The sequence below is a fragment of the Grus americana genome, chromosome 22 (genome assembly GCF_028858705.1).
Source record: "Grus americana isolate bGruAme1 chromosome 22, bGruAme1.mat, whole genome shotgun sequence".
Lineage (NCBI taxonomy): Eukaryota > Metazoa > Chordata > Aves > Gruiformes > Gruidae > Grus > Grus americana.
This window is the reverse complement of record NC_072873.1, coordinates 5,008,973-5,033,870: the sequence shown is the minus strand read 5'-3', so window position 1 is coordinate 5,033,870 and position 24,898 is coordinate 5,008,973. Positions and strand designations below refer to the sequence as shown.

General features: G+C 50.4%; 1 protein-coding gene across 3 annotated transcripts in view; it reads right to left on the bottom strand.

Annotated features, from left to right (window-relative positions):
* Positions 1 to 24,898, bottom strand: part of ASIC2 (acid sensing ion channel subunit 2) — a 510,703-nt gene that overhangs the window by 5,762 nt on the left and 480,043 nt on the right. For all 3 annotated transcript variants that reach the window (XR_008573929.1, XM_054801831.1, XM_054801832.1), the window contains exons 3-7: positions 15,931 to 16,058; positions 3,134 to 3,284; positions 2,633 to 2,689; positions 1,868 to 2,021; positions 957 to 1,048 (exon numbers count right to left, since the gene is read on the bottom strand). Coding sequence is in view for 2 of the 3 variants with exons in the window: in XM_054801831.1 (XP_054657806.1) it covers positions 957 to 1,048; positions 1,868 to 2,021; positions 2,633 to 2,689; positions 3,134 to 3,284; positions 15,931 to 16,058 (582 nt within the window). In the remaining variant the exon portion in view is untranslated. The remainder of the gene's footprint in view (positions 1 to 956; positions 1,049 to 1,867; positions 2,022 to 2,632; positions 2,690 to 3,133; positions 3,285 to 15,930; positions 16,059 to 24,898) is intronic.

Sequence of the window (24,898 nt, the reverse complement as noted above, 5' to 3'; positions counted from 1 at the left end):
TCATGCAAATAAGGAGGCTTGTGTCAAAGAGGCTTCATCACCAGCCTCCTCTTCCTCACTGTAGAACTCTTGGGGAACCCAAAACCGGTGCAGAAGGGGTCACAACATGTACGCTTTGCAGATCTACCACTGCAGGGTGGTGTGGGCACCCAATGAGATGTGGGGTGCTCTGCTCCCCACAGTGTCCCCATCTCAGGGCAGGCTCACAGCTTCTGATCCTGCGGAATTGCCCAGCGCCAGCTTTCAAACCAAGGTGCTGATTGCTTCCTGCATCCCAGGAGGGATTTGGGAATTCGGGGAGGCACACAGGAGGGATATGCAAGGCTGAGCATGGGCACCGAGCACGCTTGCTTCTCCTGACTGAACACCTCCACCCCCAAACCCACTGGGTACCAGCACCCAAATCTGTAGCTGACACCCACAAAGCTTGACCTGGTTTGAGGCTGAGCAACCCAACAACTCCTCCACCTTCTCCATCAAGCCATGGGGCACCATCCAAAGGCAAAGAGCTAAGGGTCCCGGCTGGCCTGGCTGGAATGAGGATGGATTTGGAGGATGTAAGAGGTGATGGGGAGATGGTTTTAAGAGCTGTCCTCCTCCACACACTGCCTTTCCAGCACAGGGGGCACTGCAGAGAGCATCCATCACCCGCTCGGCTCTGGGATTTCCAAATAGGGCCCTGGCAGCAAGCAGAGACGAAGCAGCTCACGTTAAGCTTTCACACATGGACTAGCTGTGGTCCCTGGGGCATTCCTGGGACGGCTTGGTTTGGAAGGAAAATAAAAGAGGGGATTGAAAGCGTGCTGGCCAGAAAGGTGTCTGGACCTTGCTGGGATTTTCAAGGCAATGCGCATAAGGTGTGCACCCACTCGTGGCATCTGTCTGTCCCATAAACACACATGGACTCCTGCACAGGCTCACAGAGACTCCAAACTGCACCCCTGATCTCTCCTTACCAAGTAAGGCTGCCACTTCATAGGCTTTCTTCTGCTCAATTGTCTCATAGTTGAGTGCTTCAAAAAATATGTCCAGCACAAGAATATTCTCTCTGTAGAAAAAGGACAACAGCATCAGCCCATCAGCCACCAGCGGCCTTGTGTGCTTTGGGACAAGAGAAAAAAAATGGGACTTTGGGGCTTTATTCCCTTCTCTGTCCTGACTGTTCTCTTTCTGGGGTCCTCAGCAACCCACAGACACTTGGACCTCCTGGAGACCAAGACCATAGGGCACCATTAGGACTCTGGCAGCCTTAGCAGAAGCTGGAAAATGTTTCCCCAAGATCTCTCAGGATCTGAGCTCTGGATCTCACTTTAATGATCACAGCAAGAGTCCCAAGCATGCTTAGTATGGAATAACTCTCGCTGCTTCCACAAGGCAATAATGGGCCCAGGGCAGCTGCCTGAGGTCCACAGCCCAGACTTAGGTAGACAGCAGCCACATCTCAGACAGGGCCAGCAAGCCTGGGCTTCCCTGTCAAAACAAGAGGAGGTTTTGCACTTCTTTTTTGGTGGGTATGGGATATGCTCATGGAGAAAAGGCCAGGGAAGGACTATACAGTTGTCCTGAAACACGTCTACTGAGATGAAAGCAACCTACACCTCATCTCTTCAGGGGTTTCATCCTAAACCCTTCTGGAGGACATACCTCTGTTTAGTGATGGACACATTGGCAAGGTCTGGTCTTAGCATGGGCTGGTTTAAACTGCCAACGGGGTTTTACAGACACTTTCTGTCTAGTGGAGGGTGTCCCTGCCCATGGCAGGGGGTTGGAACTAGATGATCTTTGAGGTCCCTTCCAACCCAAACCATTCTATGATTCTATGATTCCCCCCATAAAGCAAGAGAGATCTGTTTTCTGCAACACTCACGAGATATATTTTTCTGACTTGTTGAACTTCTTCTCCAGGTACTTGGCTGAAGTCTTGCTGGGGATCTTGACCATGGAGAGCTCTTTGTTGTACCTGGTCAGGTTACAGGGTGTCCTGCAGATGCAGTAATTGCTGTCTTTTTCAGCAAGTAAACCTGGAGAAGGTCACAGAGTTAGATCTCATGGAGTCAGGAACACACAGCAGACGTGGGAGCAGAGGTCATGCCACCCACAGAGGGGCCAAGCAGTCAGATCTCAGAAGAGCTGCAGGAAATCCAGTCCCAGTCATTTATCTCCCACTTCATTGCACAGCCATCCCTACCATCTTGGAGAGAGGCCTTTTGCTGGAGGCTACGCTCAGGGGACACGCGGTGATTGTAGTTCATTCCATGCTGGTAACATGCCACCCCTTCCTCCCACGTGTCTGATCCTGCAAACAGCACTCAGCCCTGGGAGTCTCCTAAATCCAGACCTAGCACAGGTCCCTCCCTCACAAACCCAGACCCAGAGGTGCTCCCCTCCTATATATCCTGGGGTGCCTGTTATCCTGAGGGTTTCTGCACTGACAGAGCCCCATGGTCCCAGAAGAAACTTTTTCCCAGGGTGCAGCCAGGTCTTCGCAACAAGTTGGGTCTCATCAAAACCCATCACCATGTTGCAGCTGCTCTAGATCATACCAGTCCAGCCAGTCAGGAGGACGCAGGCTGCTGGAGGTCTGTTCAGCTTGGGACACCCATGGTACCCAGGGGTATCTGCTGGTACTCACCGAGCGCAGGCTCTGCGCATTCCTTATACTGCTCCGGGGTACAGAAGGGAGCATCTCCTGCATGGAAAGGACACATCCATCAGTGGGCATCAGCTACCATTGCTACGAGGGAGTTGGGGACTGCTGGGCTCTCCACGGGGACCGCAAGAACCTCCCTTTAGCAAAGTGCACCCAGGCTGGGGATGTGCAGTAGAGGTATTGCAGCGTCTACCCCACCTCTGCCTGCCCCGCGGGGCCTTTTCTTGCAAACTGAGGAGGGGGCTGCTGGAAATAGCACCCAGGGGTGTTAATTGGGGCTAAAAAGAGGGAAATCAGACCCATGTCCCTCTGCCACATTTTGCTCCTATTTCAGGGCATTTTGCAAAGGCTATTAGGATCCTTCTTTACTTAGGGAAAGGTATTCCCAGCTCCTTTAATCCCTGGTCCCTTTCCAGCTCGTTAACCCTTAATAACCCCAGCTGGGTGGTGGGAGGGGGTCCTTGCATCCCCCAGCACACTGACCTGGCATGTGAACCATCTTGCAGTTGCAGTTTTCCACAATATACCGGGTCTCGCAGTCGATCCTGCAAGCCGTGATACTGTAAACGGGAAAGAAGTCTAAGCCCATATCCGACGAGCGACATTCACCCCACGGCGGAGGCAGGTACGTCAGCTGCAAGAGAGGGAGGAGCAGGATGTCAGGGGATGCTGGGGGTCAGCAGCGAGGAGTGGAGCACAGCATCATCTCCCGCCTCTTGCCATAGAGGAGCCCCCAGAGCACAATTTCAATGATGTTTTTAAGGAGGGGACCAAGCAGTGCTGTTGCAAGGAAAGGTCACAGCATGATTTTTGCCAAGTGAGAGCCTTCAGCAAGGTCTTCTGCTCCACAGCTGCTCTCCTGCATTCCTCCAACCCAGCATCTCTGGGAGCAGAGCTACAGCAGGATGGTGCATTGGAGACGCGCAGCACCAGAGGTTCTTCAAGACCAGCTCTGTGGTATTTCTTGCACTATTGGGAAAATCCTGACCATGCAGTGACTGAAGGGGAGGGTCCGACCTGCAAATCATCTCCGACTTTGGTGAGAGCAAACATGCAGTTGTTGCCACTGGTACGTCGACAGCTCCCATCTCTCTGGCTTACTCTAATCTCCAGGCTGTGCTACTACGTGCCACTCATGGGGACAATGCAGACAGCGCTGGTGACATTGAGGAGCAGAAAGGGATGGCAGTGAGATCCCGGCAATGGCTGTGAACGCTCTGGTGTGAGCAAAGCTGCCACATTTGCACTGTTCCCCTCTTCAGGCAGTTCTCTCATTGATAAAAAATCAGCAGATCACAACCCTCAGAGAGGGCCAGGGACTTGGGAAGCACATGGAAAGGACGGAAAACAGTTCAGCAACCAGAGATTGCTGCTGGTGAAAAATGCCAAGGAAAGGGCGTACCAGTGCCATAAGGAGCCTCCAAACCTTCATCCTCCCCATGGAGGGATGGCATGGAGCAGGGCTACCATGGGAAATGGTGCCGGGCTGCAGAGCAGTACCTCACTGCAGCCTCGGAGAAGGCAGACAAGTCATTCATGTCCTTTTCCAACACCCATGATCAGATAGAGCCCTGCAGAGCCAGAAACACATTATCCGCTCTCCTGGCACCCCGTGATGATGAGGAACCTGTCTTCTTCTCCCCCATTTGCACACCACCTCATGTGAGGCTCATAAGTTGCTCTAGTCAGCGCTAGTGCAATGCAAACCCTTCTGCTGTTCCCGCTTTATTTAACACAAATGCAAAGATAAGATAAACAGGACTCCACAATCTACCACAGCAACCTTAATGCAGAGAACAAGCTGGAGGAAAAACAGTCACTCTCTGGCCCCCACAGCCAAATCCACCTTGTTACCCTTCTGTCTGCAGCTTGGCAGCTTTCCCTGTTTATCTTTGCTAAATGCTCTGCACTACTCTTTGCTAGAGAGCAGAAAATAGCATTCCCCTAACCCCTCCTTCTTTGCGTTTTAAAGCAGCATCCAATTTGCTCTGCTTTGCTCCAAACACAGAACGTTTTGTGCTGGCAAAGCACGTTGGCAGAACAAAAACATTCTTTTAAAAACTGTAGTAACATTAATCACATCCTAAAATAAATATGTAAACATATGTTGATGGACTATGAGCCTGGGACCTACTGGCAAGGTTCTACGGTGCTTGTTTTCGGTCTTTTCTGCACATGGGTGGGAAAGGGAGGAGAAAAGAGATGACCCACAAAGTGGAGGCACATTGCCGATGCTGTTGGATAAATAACAACCCCATGAATCCTTCAGGCATAGACCTGGGGTAACTACAACAAAACTACCACAGCATGAGGCATTTGGAGCCCACACTCTGTTCTAGGTCTTCCCCGGGAGATCTCCTGCAAGAGCAGAGCTCCAGCTCTCCAAAGCATCCTTGGAGATGTTCCCCTTGTGCACCAGCTTGCAAGGCTGGGGTGCTGGGAAATCTCCCCGTGGCTTTGACTTATGAACCACTCGGTAGTTAAAAACCCATAATAGGCTTAAATTGCAGCCAGGAAGAGAAAGATGAGAAGTTGGGATGAACGTGTCTTGTGGTGAGGACAGCTGGGTATGGCAACAGTCTGCCTTGGAGGGGCATGAAACCTGGAGGCTAAAGGAGAGTTTGGGGAAGATACCAGGCGTCAGAGAGGGTGATCCTGCCCTCTGGGGATGGACAAGCTCTCAACTCAGCCTAGCCAAAGAAATTCCTTCTCTAGGAACAATTTTGCCAGGAACAGTTCCCATCCAGGAATCCACAGGTGCTTGCTTTATTCCAGTAACTTCTGTCTCTAACAGGCCAATGCAGGTTTTACAGGACCAGCTGGAACCATGGCCATGGCAGCCCTGTGGCTTACCCATCTCCCAGACAAGCCACGGGTCCTCCCCATGATGTTCATGGTAGTTCAAGGTCTTCCCTTGCATGACCCCAAGGACAGACCTCAGAAAAGCTCAGACCCTGCCTGCACAAGGGTGCAGGGTGTCCCTTTTTTGGTTCTGGATCCTCCACCAGCTGGTGAAGCAGGGAATCACCAACGCCCTTCCCCTGCTCCTCTGAGCATCGTCCCTGGTCTCAAGTGCCAATGAGACAGAAAACTTTTCAGTGATGTTCAGCCACAGCAGATCTGTGTGGTCTGCTCAGCGCCTCCGCGTCCTGGTCTGCACATGCAGAGAGACAGGATGCTACGCGTGCCGGAGCCAGCATCGCCCATGGGTGCCCGAGCCGCTCGCTGAGGGACATGAATGAGCTCTGGCATCCCCCAAATCTGCCTCAATCCATGCTGCTACTCAAGCTGCTTTGAAAAGCAACAGCAGCGAGAGCTATTCAGCTGCTCGGAGCGACACACACCCAGCTCTGTGCTCAGCAGGTCTGATCTGAAGAGCAGACAATATCCACAACGGGTGTGAAGATGCAGCAGGTGACGGAGGGATCCCATCTGCGGGGACCAGCTGAGGCATTAAGGGAAAAAAAAAAACAACCCAGTTTCCAGCAATCTCGGCATCCTCCAAGAAACAAGCCTGGCTCTGAATGGGATAGTTTTGAAAGTCAGCACAGCAGCACCTTGGAATGAAAATATCAAGAGCATCTGTGTGACAATAGCAAAGTGCTGTTTGAAAGGGATCTTTTCTCATTTGCTTTACACTTGCAATATAATAGAGTACCAGATGCCATCATTTAGTCATCCACGGTGGAGAAAGGGGCCCATATGTTGCACGTTGTATGATAAAGGAGAATAAATAATCGCGGTCTCAGATGGAATCAGCTCTCTTCCAAGCACAGCTACACACAAATCTTTTAAGCCCTTTAAATTTTATTCTGAATGTAGGTGACGGGATCAGAAAACGATGGAGTTGTGATCAGATATTTAGCTTACACACTTTTTTTGCTCAGCCAGTGTTGGATTTCAGCCACGGCGCTCACAAACTGGCACCGCGTCTGCAGGAGGTGCACGGGCTGAATGATTAATGAAACCTTATTCAATGCAACTTCATTAACAGAGTTATGGCTCTTTTGTAACCAGGACCATGAGCATCGACTACCTCCGTACCGTGAAGCAAAGCTGGTTTGCATCTCCCCAAAAGCACGGCGTTCCTTGGGGAGTTGTTGCCTTGCCACACACACACTTGCACAAGTGTGCAATGCAAGCATGCGAGTGCAATTCACTTTTCTCTGGCTTCCTAAAAACGCAGCAATAGGTGCAACACATCTCCCCAGCCACATGCCAAGACTTTCTCTCTCCCCATCACTCTCCGAATCGCAGATACTTAAGAGCAGAAAAAGCCTCTTGGCACATTTACCACCCGTGGAGGTTTTTTTGCTCTGCAATATAAATGCTTTCCCTGTTTTGGAGAAAAGCACGTCGTGTCTGGGACCGACAGGAGACTCCGGGGAAGCTCCAATTTTTACTTTTTAAAGGAAATTTCCCCAGTGAAACTCCTGGCCATGGAGCAGAGCCCTGTGGGGTGTGACACAGGCACCTGCCTTGTTTTATATCACTCCCTACCTCTCACGTCTCCATAACACAGCGCAGGATTTCTTGCTGCTGGCCGTGCCTCCGAGCAGAGCCCCGGGATGCGGCGGCCGTAACCAAAGCATCTCCCACACCTGGGGGACTGGCGCTGGGAATCCACGTGCTTCCCCCTCCGTCGCTCGGTAGGAATCAGCACTGCAGCAAGGGTTCATTTGAAGTCTGACAGGCAAATCTGTGCTGCTTCTTTACAGACAAGATTTTAGAGACAAACCTCCCTGGGCTGGCAGGTTGGACCATCCCTCCCTTGAGTGAACTCTTCTCTCTCCAAGGGGCTCATCAAGGGCCATTACGTGGAGCCTCCATGGTAATTACAGCTTGAAAGACTCATTGCTTCCCTCATGCTTTGTAATTTGTAATCAGAAGCAAACTCTCGACTGATCAGCAGCCAGATACGGATGCGGGACCTCACCGGTGGGAGAAGGCACATCATTAGGGACCAGGCTCTGCAGAGAATAGGGGAGCCACACTTCCCAGATCCTGCCTCAAAATCCAAAGGAAATTTGGTCCCAGGAAAGTTCTCTTTGCCTTTCCCAGGTGGTTTTCTTGAGCAGGCACCAATCTACAAAGTCTCTGATGTAGTCAACTCTTGTCCTGACCTTTTATTTCCAATTATCTCCGAAGGCAGCTGCTCTGTTACCGTCTGTCTTTGGAGCCACAGCAGCATCGCTCGCAGGGACAAGGCGACTGCCAGGACCGCTGGGTTGCATCCTCTGAAATGCTCCCCATTATTCTTCAAAGAGGAAACTATCCAGCTGCAGAGCCGGGTATGGTTTTACCCATGAAAGAGTGCACCTTGCAGTGAAAAACTTAAACCAAGCGGACAAACTCTTCTCAGCCTGTGGTGGGTTTCCTGCCCTGAAGTGCAATGGAGCAGGATCCTGAGGTTCTTCCCTCCAGTCCCCATGGACCAGCCCCATCCTGCTCCCACTGCCTCCCCGCATTGGCACAGGAGTCCCACTGCCCTGCAAGCCCTGGGGTTAATGGGATGGTGAACCCATCCATAAGAGCATCCCTCCTTAACCCCCTCGCCAAAACGTGTGCTTTCTCGGGGCTGCAACCTCACGCAAAGCCTCTACATCCGAAGCACTCAGCCCTGAAGAGTTGCCCGAGCAACTCAATTTAGACATCTGACATTTGAATCTCCTGCCTATGATGCTAACGAGGCCGCAGCATCGCCTGGAAGAGCGCGCCGGGGAGCCAAGCCTGCCTTGCTAGCCAGCAAACAGGAGCACGCGTGACGGAGCAATCCTGCATGTAAACAACGTAAACGGGAGAGACGCTAATTGGATTTGATTCCTCTCCCCTGCAGCCCCTCCTGGGTGCTGTGCAGCCACATAGACGTCTCCTCCTCTTGAGAGAACCGCTTTCCCCTCTTCGTGATGATGCTAATTCGGGGTTAGTGGGAGGGCTCCGGCGCTGGACCAGCAGAAGCTGCCCAAGGATGCTGAGCTGCTCTCCTCCAACCCGCTCTGCTACCACCAAAGACGAGCTACTTTTATTTGAAGCTGGAGGGAATAAAACATAAAAGCAAAAGGAAAAGCAGGGGTAAAGGCAACAAGGACAGGTTCTGCCCTCAGTTCCTGCAGGACAGTAGTGCTGAGCTCTGATTTTGCTCGGCTGCTGTGGCAGCTTTCCAAGGGCTGCCTGCACATACCCCTCCCCAGCACCGCGCGGTCTCGCGCTTATAGAAATTCAGCTTCAGCCTCTAATTGAGGTTGACAAACTTGCATCCTCACGCTTTCACAATCGTTAATACTTAATTAATTAATGAAATGCTATTTAAATTCTCTTGATCCTGGCTATTAGGGAATACGACAATCAGTTACGAACTGGCAGGCGCCGAAAAGAGAAGGAACAAATTGACTCATCTCCTTAAAAGCAGGATGGCTCTTGCTTGCCTGAAGTGCAAGGAACGGAAGGGCTGCTCTCAGCAAACAGGGGGGCAAGCGGGTCGCAGCAGTGGGGGCCATTCAGCACAGCCTCCTCCCTGCCACAGCCCTTTTTCCTGGCCATGTTGCTGCCCTTTGCGCGCTGCTCTTGGCACCGAGCCTCCCAATAACTGCCAACATCTGTCTGCAGCCAGAGAGGTCTTTTTTTTTTTTTTTTAATAATTTATTTTAAGTGGTATCTCTGCTTTTTTCTTCTGCCTGTTTAATTTTATGCAAGAGGGAAGATGTGGAAACGTGGTGGAGATGTTTCTAGCACGAAGTTGGGGTAGTTCAGCCTGGTTTGCAGCTGGGCTCTGTGATGAATCCGGCTTTGTGGATGCATCATGCATCGACTCGGCTCTGGGCTCAGCCCCTCTCCTGCATCCTCCATGTGTGGGTCCTCACCTGATGCCATCACGCTTCAGGCAGTGATCAGTAAGGAGGGATGCAAACCTCTCCCCGAATCTTGCAAAGTCTATATGGAGTGTGTTTGCATTTACTCCAAATGAAATAATAACCAGAAACCACCGTTCTTTAATGAGACATCAAATAGCATCAACTTAATAGAATTTCAATCCCAGGCAGCTTTAGCACTTGTAAAATGCTTAAAAAGCTCAGCGTACACACAGCTCGTTGGCACCATCTCCCAGTTAATGATGCTGGAAGTTGTCTATTTGACGTCTCCCTTTGCCGTGCGGGGTGTGATACGGCTGTTCCTTCGCATTTGCTCTCTTCACACAAGTACCAAAAAAGTTGTCTTTAAGGACAAGAGCTTAACCCTTCCAGCACATGGAAGGTCCCCCTGAGCAGAACGCGGGCAAGTTACGCAGCCCATGAGTCCCCAGGTGCTGGTGGTGAGTGGGCAACAGAAGAAAAACCTGAATTTGGAGCTCCAGGCTCCTCCAGGTCCCCATTTCTTAGCAAATAATTTTGCAAATCAAATTACTGAAACCTCCTGTGGGTCCCCAAAAAGTCAAGGGCAGCCCCTTCTAAGTCTCATCCTGGGTTTGCTCCCAGGACCCGTCGGACGGCTGCTCCTGGCATTTGCTGCACTGACCGTCTACAGCTCGCTTCTAGCACCCTGCTAAACGAGCTGGACCCTTTGCTCATGTGCAAACTCCATCTTAAATTGCAATAGACTCTACCCTCTCCCTCCTGGTCACCTCCTTGGCATATATATAGCCAGCAAAAGTATCCCCCCCCCCATTGTGCAGGATGCCTTGGTTGAACTTGTTGGACTATGTTGGCCAAACTCTTACACAGGTGCCCAATTTGGGGGGTGCACGGTGGGAATTGGACTCTCTGAAGCTCTCCTGTGCTCAACGAGCAGCTTTCCACCTTCTTTTAAAAAATCCTCTTATCCATATAATATGGTGAAGGGTTAGCAGGAGCATCCAGACCATTACTGCATCTACATCCCTGATGTCTTCTCTTACTGACCTCGTTCCTAAGCAAGCCCTCTCCAACCTCTCCGCGCTCAGATGCACCGGTCCTGACCCTGACTCATTGCCATCGCTTGTCTCCAAACCCATTTTCTTTTGTATCTTTTTTACAAACAAACAGGCTGATTCACTCCTAATGTTATTTTCCAAGCAAAAACCACTCCGTTGCCCTACAAAAACAGCCATGCAATTGTTTCCGTACATCTCCTCCTTTGAACCGCTCTGGTGCAATGAAGTTTTCTATGTGGCTGGCCACCGCTGCCTGCCAGTTTTGCTTGTTGTTGTTGAATTAATTCAGAGTCTGATGATACACCAGAGGAAAACAACTGGGAGGGTGTGTGGGATTGAGGGAAACGCAAAGAAATCAGAGTGAATGTTCTTCCAGGAGGACGTAAGGTAAGACTGTAGGTAGGAGAAGATGGTCTGAGCAAAGGTTAGGAAACATGGGAAATGCTATTTAATTGCTCCCAATTTTCAAATGCCACTGCCTACGTCCTGTTTGGAAATACAGGCATTAGCATGATCACTGCCAGACCCCGAGTCCCGTTTTCCTGCCTCTGTAATTACACTTCTTGATACTGCAGTTGCTGGTAGCTGATGCTCTCTGTCCCATGCAAGCATTACGAGGGGATGAGTCTCCAAGGCACACTAGAGTCCTATTAAACAATATTGCTCCATCTTCGAACCTGTTGCTTAATTGAAGCCTCTTAAATTTTTATTGCCAAGTTGGTAGAAATTGCCATTTTTAGTGCACTTTTCATCTTCTCTAACGCGCTGTGCCAATGGCGTAGCGGGGAGCAGCCGAGCTGGGGAAGTAACATCATCTGATCCCATCCATCCGTTATGGGAGAGGCTCGGGTGATGCTGTCGAGATGTGGCAACAATGCTGTAAAACCCAGCTGGAAAAAGGGGATTAAAAGGAGCAAAATCCAGGAGGAATTTGTCTTTCTCCAGGGGATCAGCCCTTCGAAATATAAATTCTAGGGTGTCTGCCCATGCCTTGGTGCCATGGTCTGGCGCAGGGGTATGGGGGGATACTGCAGCATCCCCAAGACCGTGCACGACACAATCTCCGGAGAGGCTTGTTAGAGCACCAGGCTCACCCAAAAGAACCAGGAAATGGGAAAAAATTGAGGTAGATCCCTCCAAAGCCAGGAACAGTGGGAGCTGAAGGGCACTGCCCTGCGCGGGGTGGTCCTGCCCTCCCTTGGGACCCGTCTTGGAGGGTGACGGCACAGCGTGCCCCGAGCCAGCTCCTGCGCAGCTCAGGGTTTTGCCCATTCATGAGAAAACAAACCTTATTCATGAGACTCAGCGATTGCCATGGAAACCGCTCCCCTGCGAGGCCGGAGCATCTCTCTTTGCAAGGCTCGACGGGGACCGTGGCCAGCTCTCCCCGTGTAAAACAGTGTGAAACCCCCAGAAAACAGCGGCTCTGGTCTCGCACGTCCATGTAAACCACTCGAGCTCCTTTCGCGTTGCATTCAGACACAACCACTGCCACGGTGGACGGAAAGTCACCCAGAGAGGAGGTTTTGCACCGTCCTCCATCAAGACACTCTTGTTTTAATTGCAGCTGTCCATCGTGTGTTGCCTTCTACTGTGTCACCTCCTGAGCTGCTTTAGGAGCTCAGTCCTGGCTCCCCTTAAACTTCAGGCGATCGCTTCGGTCTGAGATTTCAGACAGAAAGCATCTCCCTTCAGGCACGAGTCCACAACGAAGAACCAGCTTGGCCTATATAACCCAACCACCATGTTTTACAGAGGAAACCTCCTGCTGGCGTTGCCTTTGCAGGGTTGCTTTTGCTGACTCAGCACGCGCAACCAATACATGTGCAAAGTCCCTTTTATGATGCTACTACTGTAAACCAGCACGACATCGTTACTGCATTAACGATGCAGTTCCCAAACTGGTAAATGTACCTTAAAAGTTTCACTCAGCAGGAATCAGAGGGCTCAGCCACTACAGAAGGAGAAGAAAAACTGATTTTGTTCCTTTTTTAGACTGACAGCTAATTTTAAAGGGAGATTTAATGAGATCACGCACCATCACAGAGCCAGAGTTTGCTTTTGACAAGGTGCTTTTGGAAAGCTCTCGGTATAAAGATCCAGGATTTATCGCCCCAGCACCAAGACTCAAGTCCTCGCTTGCACTAAGCAGCTGCATACCTGGAGAGGCAGGAAATCAGTAAGCAAAGCCCAGTAAATACTCTTATTTCCAGACTGGGATGGGGGAGACGAAGGGATAGATTTGAGCATGGCCGCAGGGAACACTAACAGAGCCACAAATAAAGCCACGAGCCTCTAACCCATCCACGAATAAATCCCTTTCGCCCCAAAGCCCGCGTCAAAGACAACGCACGGCTCCCACCGTCACACCAAGGCAAGCCTGCACCTTTTTTTTTTTTATCTCTGGGAAAAGTGCTTATAACTAACATAGAGGCTGCTCTGAGCTGGGAGACATGAAACAACCTTCCCTTTATCTTTATTCTTCTCCAGCTGGAGGATCGTTTAATTATGTTTCATGGTATAAAATGCATGATTTAGGACCCCAATAACTGTCTGGACTTTGTCCTCTGGGTGATGTTCCCAGGCTTTTCCACCTTTTGCTCTGACTTACTGAAGGAGCAGCATGTGCCTGCTCCTGATGTAGAGATTTAGTAGGAAAAAAAAAAAAAAAAAGACTAAATCAGGGGTCTGAATAAAAGGTATGCATTCAGGGCTTGTCATCTTCTACATCTTCCCTGCCTGGAAGGAGGAATCTGGGGAGGGATGAGTTTTTTCCCTCTCTGTCTTCCTGATAGGGAATCTGATTTTTTAATAGCAATAATGAAATAGTTAATGCCGACAATGGCATGGGGAAGATTTAGAGCAGCTGTCTTAAAAGTCTCCAGCATTTATGCTATTTCTATCTTACAACAAAGTCCTTGAGATCCTTGCTGTGGGCTCCAACGCTCCCAAATGTTGCTGAAGCCGGGATGTTTAAGGAAGACAAATCTTTCCAATTACCGCTCGCGCTGCCAGGCGAGTTCGATTTGTGGAGGTGTTGCTAAACTCCTCCAGCATCGCGCGGCTGCACCGTACAACACGACACCCTGCCCAGCGCTGCCTGCCTGCCTGCCCGCTAATGGGACATGCAAAATGCCACGGAAACGGCTGGCGATGCCCTTCTCAATTGGCAGCCTCGGCATCTCCACAGTTCGCTTTTCTCCGGAGTTAATGTGGTCTCACTAAGGGGTTTGCTGATTCTCCTGGAGGTAATTTTTCACAGATGACAACAATTTGATAAATGAAAATCCTGCTCCTGGCTGCAGGGGAAAGAGGAGAGGGCTTCGCTTGAAGGCAGGTGTATAATGAGGGTGGAAATGCAACACCCCAACACGGGACCCTCTGCTCCAACACAGAATCATCAAATCACAGAAAGATTTGGGTTGGAAGGGACCTATAAAGGTTACCTAGTCCAGCTCCCTGCCACAGGCAGGGACATCTTCAACTTAGATCAGGTTGCTCAGAGCCCCATCCAACATGACCTGGAATGTTTCCAGGGATGGGGCATCCACCACCTCTCTGGGAAACCTGTGCCAGTGTCTCACCACCCTCAGCATAAAAAACTTCTTCCTTATACCTAGTCTGACACGGGACGCTCTGCTCTGACACTGACTTCCACCATGACCTTTGGCAAGTGACAGTTGGACTTGATGATCTTGGAGGTCTTTTCCAACCTTAAAGATTCTGTGATTCTATGATTCTAAGACACTTGTCCTCCCTGGGAAAACCCAGGTGCTGGCATGGGAAGGGCTCCTGCACGCAGCCGTCCTAGGGGGTAACCAGCCGCTGGCCGTACCCCAGGGCCGCATCCAGACCCCACCGCTCCGCGTTCCACCTGCCAATGGCAGCTACGGGCACAGGGCTGACCCCAGCGTCACCGCCTCGGTGTGTGGAGACCCCCAGGCTGCCTCAGGACACGTCCACGGGAGAGAGGATGGATAAGGCGTTCAATGCCCAGTAATTACTGCCAACGGTAATTAATCAGTTTTCCATCTTTCCAGATCCTTTGCCTCGCAGCATCCTGAAGGTAAGCAATGCCGAATGCTGCTGGGTCCCCCGGGTTGGCAGAAAGCAGCCGTAGAGCGAGGTGAGGACACTGGGGATGCATGGAAGGGCTTGTGTCAAAGCAGCGGGCATGAAAAATGCCCACGATGGGTTTCCAAGCCTGTTTCTGCTTTGGACTTCAGCAGCTGCTGCCTCACCCCCCGAGGAGCCCTTTGCCTTCGCTGTTACTAAGGCGTTACACTCCAAACCGAGAGCCCTGCGCGCTAATAAAGCTGCTCATTTTCTCCAGCCCACCGGACTTCCCACAAGATACGAACTGACAACAGCGAAACATTTTTCTGCTTTAATTGAGAAGTTTCCACCTGGCGCTCGCCCACCAGGAACCCACACCGTTCGTTATCTCCTGGATGATTACACGCAAGCGCGCCATAATGAAGGAGAGAGGATCTGCATCCAGGCTCGCTGAAATGCAGCATCTTCAGGTGTATTTTGGCACCCGGTGGCCATGGAGAGATACCTTAACGATATATTTAGTGGTGAATTCCTTGTGTTGCTCTGAGCTGAAGCGTAACGACTGTGGCTCTGATCTCCATGGAGGTTCAAGCAGACCAAACCCTCCAACAGCTCACGTTCGCTTCCCTCAGCTTATGTCTCATTTGAGGGTGGATACAAGAGCAAGGCGGAAAATGAGAGAGGCAATGAGGCAGGAGGGCTAGGAATGAAAGCACTGGGGCCAAGCTGGGGGAAAAAAATTATTTCGGTGGCCAGCTTTCTGAATGCCTAACGAGGATTTGGGGCTGATGACGCCACGTCACATCACATCCATCTGCACCGTGATGATGTGCCACTGTCGGGACTCAGGGAGGGTGATGCAGCCCGAGCCACGAGCATCCCACCACAGTTTATAATAATTAATGTGACTATTTCTGCGTTACCTGAAAGGATTCACGCTGATCTACATAATGAAACACTCTCCTCTTGTCTCTTTTTATATCCTTGGAGTGCGAGCCTTTTGGCAAAAAACAAAAAGCGAGTTGGAAGGGACCCAACACTCTGAGCGACCGCCACAGCTGAACCATAACCATGAAAAAGCAAAGCAGGGAAATTACCGGGGATGAAGTCCCTTCTGCGGCCAAAACGACAAGGGCTGTGGGCAACGCCTGGGAAGCGACACTGAAAAAGCTGCCCTCATCCCACCCAATCTGAAGCAAGGCATAAAAATAGCTGTTAATCATGAAGACGCCCCTCAAGGAGCATCGGTAGGTAGAAGCAACCTCTCACAGGGACCCACTGGAGGGATCTTGGTGTGTAAATGAAATTTAGGACTTACCCTTTGCTCTTGGGTGGCCACAAAGGTCTGGAATCCAGGGGCCACCCCAAACCCCAGCTCCTGGACGAAGGGTGGCTCAGACTGGCTGTGAATCTGGACTTTGACTCCAGCCTCGAATGTTGTCTCCTCTGGAAGAAGAAGGGGGGAGGTTAGCGGGCTGTGGTGGGTGGGATGGTGTCCACCTGCATGGGTGTGTTTGCTCCTCCATGGAAAATTATATCCGGTAAATCTGTGCTGCTCAAAAGCAGGAGATAAGCAGTTGGGAGTGCTCTACCTGGATGATCAGGCTTCTGGGCATCGAGGAAGGAAACCCAGCAGCAGCATTTGCTGTGAGCAGAGCACACCCAGGACTCAGCCCAAATCACCACTGCTGCCCATCGGGACCAAGAGCATCTCCAGGCTCCTGGTCCTTACACTGCTGCCCATCCCAAGGGCTGACCCTCCCTGTAACAGAGATCCATGATTTCTCCAGGTCGGTCTGTACTCCCAAGCTACAGAAAACAGGAGGTGACATCTACTTTCTAGCTGATATTTAGTTACAGAATGTATTCCCATATTACTAAAACAAACAAACTCCTCCTTCCCCCAAACAGAGATATTTCTACCATCCATAAGGTCTCCAATGCTGAAAGCATGGGTGCACCCCACCTCTGACGCAGCCTGAAGCCACTTGGGAGATAATGTAGGCAATTAAATAACAAAAAAAAGTGCATTAAATTCAAAGGACCTCATGTTTTTGGCACCTGAAGTTGCTCCAAGCTGGATAAAGGCATTTGCAGCGCATGGGCTCAGACAGAACATGGAGTTATGGGTGATACGAGGTTTCCACATCCCAAATCTATGCTGAATACCAAGTAACTCGAGGTCAGTTCCCCTCTTTCACTAGAAGCTAAAACCAACCCAAAAGAGTCTTTCAGAAACAGAATTAATGGGATGCAAATCAGACCCGAGTGTGATATATGAGCACTTTGGGCTCCTCTTATCACACAGGCATCTCCACGCAGCTGGGGCATGTAACCTCTCTCTCTTTAGCATTGCTGCTACGGTCTCATATCCCAACAAACTACAGGGAGCATATGGGACTAAGGGTGGGGGGCCGATTTGCAAAGCAAGTTGTTAACTATGCATAATTTGGACTAAAAATTGAGTTAACCGCTAATATGAATCCATGCCTGTGGCCAGCAAATGCCACCTCTACATCTAAAGAGCTTCTGTTCAAAGATGAGTCACTCTTTATTTTCTTTGCTATTTTCTACTATTTTATTACGCATTTCAATTTTTAACAGCATTATATCTGATCCAAAGCACTGGTAGAAACCCAGCACCAAGGAATCACAGCTGCAGAGCTGTTACGCCAGGGGCTGCACAAGGATTTGCAGCAGGAGACAACAGCAGAAGACACCAGACCATGGGGTGATACGGGCAGAGGAGAAGGACAAGAGAAGAATAAGGTCATACTGGATGACATGAGGTTTACAGAGCTCAGGAACCCATCGCTTAAGAGGATACAGCTCTGCTGACTCAATCGGGCAGCAAAGAGGACTTTCTTGAACCCTATTCACTTGGTAGCTCCCAAGGCAAACAAAGCCAGAGCCTGCACGAGTGGGAATGGGCTTATGCACAGATTTGTCAGGCTAACCAAGAGCATCCACATATCTACCTCCTTTGCAGCCAGCCATCCTCTGAGGCTTCAACACTGTCATGGCCAAAGTGATCAAGTTTTGGTCCAAGAAGGTTGGACCAGAGAACTCCAGAAACCCCCGGCCAGACATGCTGCTGTCACCTTCATCCCCTACTGAGCAAACAAACCCTCCCCGCCAACCGCAAACCAAACCACACATTTCATTCAGCTTTTGGGAACAAACAACATTTCAAAAGCCCCATCTGACAGCGAGGCTGCTTTACACATTGGCTACATGAAACTTCAGGCTCTGCACCTACAGTGGTGTGTCTATCAGCAGCATCTCCACATCTCAAGCATTTTATCTCAGCAGCCTTTGCAGACCAAGTAGCTGGAAGAGGCTGTTAATATTTAACCTTTTAAAGCCCGTTTTTTTTTTTACCTAAGGCACAGGAAAACAATTTGGATATAAATAGGATTTATTAAAACAATTACCTCCCCAGGCTTTGCAAATGTCTGCAAAATTTGAGGGGGGGGGGACAGGGAATGAGCTCTCTCCACACTTGGTGGGGGCTCAGCTCCAACCAGTTGGAGTTGGACTTTTAACCAGTCAGAGATTTATTGATCCTCAAGGCTGCTGAACACACAGTCCCATCGATTGATGCCTCTGGTGCCCGCGCTCATCTGCCTGTCTCTGCAATGCTCCATGCACAGTCATTAGATATTTTTGCCTCCTTGTCACAAAAGTGCTTTTGGTATCTAAACAATGTCATGATTCAGGGCATGCAGCATTGCTAATTGCATGGGGTGGCACACGGTGGACACGGAGCACGGGTGCCTCTCCTCTGAGATCTGCATCTTCTCTATGGGACACCAGCACAGAGACTGTCAGGTTTTTTTGGCTTTTCCCTACGCTGAAGCCTCCTGGAGCAAGGCTGCATTCACCATCCTTGCTCTTGGCCTCTACTTCTGCTCAACACCCAACAACCATGACCTGAATCACTCCCCACCACCCCGTTGTGATGGGGGTTACGGAGAGTATGTTGGGTTTGCGTGGCAAGGTTTTGGTAGCGGGGGGGCTACAGGGGTGGCTTCTGTGAGAAGCTGCTAGAAGCTCCCCCTGTGTCTGACAGAGCCAATGCCAGCCGGCTCTAAGACAGGCCCGCCGCTGGCCAAGGCCAAGCCAATCAGCGCCTCTGTGATAACATATTTAAGAAGAAGAAAAACACTTAGAGAGAGAGAGCTTTTGCAGCCGGAGAGAGGAGTGAGAAGATGTAAGAAACTCTGCAGACACCAAGGTCAGTGCAGATGGAGGGGGAGGAGGTGCTCCAGGCGCCGGAGCAGAGATCCCCCTGCAGCCCGTGGTGAAGGCCATGGTGAGGCAGGCTGTCCCCCTGCAGCCCATGGAGAAAGGATGAGGGGGTGTAGCGATTCCACCTGCAGCCCGTGGAGGACCCCACGCCGGAGCAGGTGGAGGCACCTGAAGGAGGCTGTGACACCGTGGGAAGCCCACGCTGGAGCAAGTTCCTGGCCGGACCGGTGGACCTGTGAAGAGGGGAGCCCACGCCAGGGCAGGTTTGCTGGCAGGACTTGTGACCCCGTGGGGGACCCCACGCTGGAGCAGTTTGCTCCTGAAGATCTGCACCCCGTGAGAGGGACTCCATGCTGGAGCAGGGGAACGATGAGAGGAGTCCTCCCCCTGAGGATGAAGAAGCGGCAGAAACACCGTGAGATGAACTGGCCGTAACCCCCACTCCCCGTCCCCCTGTGCCGCTGAGGGGGGGAAGGTTGAAGCTGGGAGTGAAGTTGAGCCCGGGAAGATGGGAGGGGTGGGGGGAAGTGTTTTAAGAGTTGATTTTATTTTCTCATTCCTCTACTCTGTTTTGCCTAGTAATAAATTAGATGAATTCCCTCTCTAAGTTCGTTCTGTTTTGCTCGTGACGATAACTAGTGAGTGATCTCTCCCTGTCCTTATCTCGACCTACAAGCATTTCGTTATGCCTTTTCTCCCCTGTTTAGTGAATGAGGGGAGTGAGAGAGTGGCTCTGGTGGGCACCTGGCCTCCAGCCAGGGTCAACCCACCACAGAGGGGAACACAACCCTATTACTGGGACCCACTACAGCAAAAGCCTGCATTTCCTTTGCCTTGCTCGGCCATAATTGGGCTCCTCTCCCCCCAAGAGATATCAGATGGATGTTCGGCTTGTCCAAGCTCTCTCACTGTCTGCTCATGGCCTGCATCTGCCCACCCACAGGGGTGTCATTAGAGGGTCTCCTCCCTGCCAACATCTCCCTAGCACTGACCCTTCAAAACACCCCAGCGGTGAAGGTGAAGCCAGCTTTCCCCAAAACCTTCGGCAATGCAGAGTGTCCCCCTCCAACCTCATCGTCGCTCAACAGCACCGCAGCAGCCCTGGGCTCCACAGCTGATTCAGCACCCAGGTGCCCAAGCCTCACAGGCAAACACACACCAGAACGGGTTCAAACACTCTCCTGAGCGCCCACCAACTCCTCCAACTTCAATCCCGATCCTGTTATCCCCCCGTGACGCCCACTCCTGCCATTCCCACCCGGCTCCATCGCTTTGCCTGGTGTTGATCCCCTTCCAACACTTCAGAGGAGATACCATATGCTTCCTTCAGTAATTACCTGACAAGTTGGAGGAGAAAGCTTCTATTTAGTCTAACTTGTCGGGCAACGGGAACTGTTTTGTCGAAACATTTTCCATGCAAAATTATTCTGCCCGTTTCTGCACCTGCCCCGGGTCTGTTCTGCTCTGACTTAATTCCATGTATTTCCCTGACTGGGTGCTGTGTCCAGGTTCATCTGCGGGTAAATCCCTGCATATTCATACCAAGACAACAAGATATAGCCTGCAAGTATCCATAAGAGACTTAAAAGCAATAGGGTTTGGAATTTTAAATAGAAAATTCTGGCGCGTAGCCATTTGCAATCATGGATGGGGAGGGGAAGGTATTTTCTAAGCCACAGAAGAAACTTTGGTTTTAAAACACAGAGTTATTAATTTTCATCATCGATAATAACAAGAGCAAAATAAACAGCTTTTTTTTTTTTTTTTTTTTTCAGAAAAGCTGCCAAAAGCCAGGCAGCATTCATTGTTTTTCCTGCAAGAAACACATGCGAGGATGAAACTATAAACATGAAACCAGCTTTGAAAAACTGCCACTTCTCCTAAAAATTCATTTTCTACAAAATAGCTATTTTCCACTAAGAGAAAAAAAATTAAAAGCCCAGCTACAAACCCCTTTGATGGAGTATGCCTAGATCAGTCCTCATTAGCTGCACCGTAAATGTTTCCAAGCTCGGTGCTGGAGCTCAGAAGCATCAGCGTGGGTTAAATATTTGCTGCAAGTGTAAGGAAAAGGTCTCAGAGAACCCAAAAGCTCAAGATCACCTGGTTTTGGGTGCATTTAACTTGCTAAAATGAACATCCCTGGGCAGAGCAAACCCAAAAAGGCTCTGTGGCAAACCCTGTCTGTCAGCCCACAACTGGAGAGGTGCAACCAGGGGTGTGAACATCCACAGAGACACAGGTCAGCCATGGTTTTGCCAGTTTTTGCAGTTTTAGCATCATTTTGAATGGCTTCTTCTAGCAGTACCTCCCAGAGGCATGGGGCTGAGCGCCGGTCCAGGTTGTCACTGTTTTGTTAAGCCTGTTTCTTGTAATCACCCATCAACGGGGAAAAAAATAACCCTGAAAACCCTTTGATTGGCTCAAATCCCAGAAAAATTTTAAAAGAAATTCCAGTGACTTGGCGTTTGGTTCCTACCTTACGGTTTTTAAACAAATTTCGTGATGTTGCCCAACCACAGACCATCGTTCAGTCTCCAATCCCACTTTTCAGAAGACTTTGCTTGTAAATTCATTTCTTAGTGCATCCCAGGTTGGGAATGGAGTAAAAATTTCTTGATAATTGCATTTTTAAATACATTAATATACATTACTGTACACAGGACAGTGTTTCCAAACAAATCCTGAGCTGCTCTTTTCACTGAAGGATTAGAGTAGCGTTAATTAAATTGGGGATTAATTCAGCATGTGCTTCAAGCTGGCTGCAGAGTATTATATGTTGCAGACTGCACAGCTTTCTATTTCTGGTTTTGGCTTTCCATGACTTCGTCGGGGCTTTCTGCTTAGAGCATCGCTCGAAAAATCTTAATAAAGCTCCAGCTGACTGTACGCTCGGGTGCGAGCTACAAAGTTCATCCCTGTGAATATGCAAGAAGCTGCAATTAAAATACGAAATGCTGCCAAAGGCACGGAGCTACCCTTCTTCCCCTGCCTTATTATGTCCAAACTGATCCTCTTCTCTCTGGCAATTAACATCTGAAGCTGTGCTCGGCACTAATTTATTGGGAATTGAAGATACAGCCTGAGTCACGGGTCATTTCTAGCTGGAGCCGTCATCTGCCAGCTCTGCCGGCAGTACCGGCAGCTCCGTGGAGGAGACTCCTGCTCAGACAAAACCAAAACAGATCCCACATAGCTCAAACTGAGAAAAGTAGATGGTGTTTTCTCAGCTGGTTCACATTCTGACTGTAGAAGAAAGTGACCTGAAGGTTTATTTTGGGTAATAAGCCTTCTCCTGCGGCATGCATAAGTAAGCACAGAGCTAGGAGGTTTGGATTCTCCCCAGACTCTTGTTGTCCTTTGCCTCAGTTTCCCCACCTGTAAAATGGGAGCAATGTTGCTACTTAACTCACTGGGCTGGAAGAGTCACCGGTGCCTCTTCTGTGCTCTGCAAAGTGCAACTCAACACCGCAGGGTATTCCTGAGGTGCAAAACCAGGGACTATCTCATGGGGACTGTATCCTCAAGGGGTACAGGCAGCACCAAGCGCAACATCTGGAAAGAAGCACAGATGTTCATCCCTGTGCCGGCTATGTTGCATCTGTGAAGGGCATGTTGAGACCATGGTTTCTTGCCTCCCTGGGGGAGGAAGGCTCCCCAGGGACAGGGGGGTTGCTGCGGCTCACAGACATGCCCAGAAGATGCTGTGAGACATCGAGGTTCATCTCTAGTTTTTATGGCATCCTTTGCTCAGTATTGCCATGGAAACGACACGCATCAGAGCAAGCACTCCTCTACCTCCTCCGTAGGGTGGGTTGGCATCCCCGGTGCTGGGGTTGAGCACCCCAAGCTGCTCTGGGTGTGCAAAATAGCATGGCCACATCCCCGTTCCCACCAACCCAGTGACCCCCTAAATCCCTCCCGCATCCCTCCCACACGCCTCCCACTTAGCTCAGCAGCACATGGACCTGGCTGCGTGTCCTCGGATTACCCACCGGGGTCTGTGCCCGCAGTTCAGCACCTCCTGAGCACGTCAGGCTCATCACACCGGTGGGGCAGCCGGGACCCACAGCGACCCAGCAGACGTGTCTTGTGGTTGCGGACTTGGGGAAGTCAACTGCCGCTTCAACCAGGCTATATCTGTGCAGAAATCTTAAACAAATACCCAACACTCACATTTTTCCTAGACAAAAATTTATAGATGAAAAAACCCCTCTAAATTGCCATGGAAACGTAACTATAAGAAAGCAGGACCGACAAGCCTACTGCAAAAAACCCATGGAATTATAAAGAAACCAGTTTAATGCCAGTGAAACCAGTTTCGCTCCTCTGTGCGTGCTCTCATTTCTGTGGAAGTGTCGCATTTTGCTTCACTTAAAGTTGCTTGGTAACAGGATTAAGTGAAGCTGAAATAAGAGTATTTGCAACAGGGCTCAGGGAGGGTTGATAGCAACCGTTTGACAGGCGACAGAGTCGACGCAACTTTCCCCGCTCAAAAACAGTCACTCAAAATTTGTCCTGTGTATTTTGATATAGCGGGCTGTGCTTTGGCTGCTGTTTTGGGAGCAATCAGGGACTACGGATTTCCCCACGGATGAAAATGAGATGTCTACCACCAGCTCTGGCAGCTGCTGGGAAAAATAAGCATGCGTCCCGCTTGGATTGCGGCAGGAGCGAGAGTTGTGCAGAGCGTGCGTGAACCCTGCCTGGCTGCTCACCTCCACTGAAGAGGGACAAATTAAATGTACAGAAGCCACCATGCGAGGGTGGCCAGGGAAGCCCATCGTAGTGTTGTCCATCTGGCTGAGCTTCAGAGGGGTCTGGCTGGTCCTGAGTGCATGGTAGGGCCAGCGCTGGCCCAAGGGAATGGGGAGAAGTTGATGCTGGAGAAGACAAAAATGCCCCCAACGCGGCTGGAGAAGAGCCCCTGTTGTAGAAGACAGGAAACCTCACCAACTGCTTTCCAGGAGGTGTATATTGCGGTTAGGGTGGGGGTGATCGATGGAAAGTCCCAAAATCTACAGGTTATAGTCCTATAGAGAGGACTGATGGAGACCACCCAGCCCTTTACTCTTAAGGACAGGCCCCTCAGCCTTGTCACCTTTCTGCTGGGAGCCCGAAAGCCTGGACATCATCTCCAAGGCCATTAGCCTTTACAACCTTTTGAGCACACCAAGGAGCGCCGTCTTCTCTCTCCAATGTGATCTCCTTGCCACGGTCCATGCCGGGGTCTAATGGATGCTGCAGTGACACCCCCACTACGAGCTCCAGGCAAGCCCTGTGCCCAACTCTGGACTCTTAAATCTATTTTCAGGCTTTTCCTGTCACCAAAGGAGCGAGGCAGCAGCTCCAGAGTGATTCATCCCATCCCAGGGAGATGTCTACAGCAGGATGAGTCACATCCAAGGTGCTGCAACTTCCCTTCACTGAGTCAAGACAACTCCTTAATCTCCATAAGCAGCTACGATAGGATCAGATAAGCACAACCAAGCCCCAACGGGAAATTAAGGCGTTCCCTTCTCAGAGCTAAGGAACCAATAAAAGTAACCAGCTTGTCCCTCTACAACCCTTCCCCGTAGCTATGAAATCAAACCTTGCTGCTTCAAAGCACTGCTGACAACCTGCAACAGGGACTTCATGTTCCCCTGGTCCTCTCAAATACTCAGTGTTGGGATGAAATGGGGAAAAAGGATCGATTCCTGGTGGACCAACTCCTCTCTCATGGAAGTGGGAAGCGATCTGAGACCCCCCAAGCATCGCCTAGCAGCCGGACAACCCAGGTAGACATGGCTCCAGCATATCAGTGATGATCTCAAGGCTGCTGGAGGCTTTGATGGTGATGGAGAGCAGATGAAGAGCAGCACAGAAGCACCGTGTGACACGCTCTACTATAGCAAGTCATCAAGTACTTTGTGTGCAAAGTTAAAGATTTATTCTGGGAAAACAAAACCAAAAGCCCTGCACCTGAAAGAGCTACCAGCATGAAAGGCCACCCGCTTGCGTTAAAGGCAAGTGAGGCAGTGGTATTAGCTACA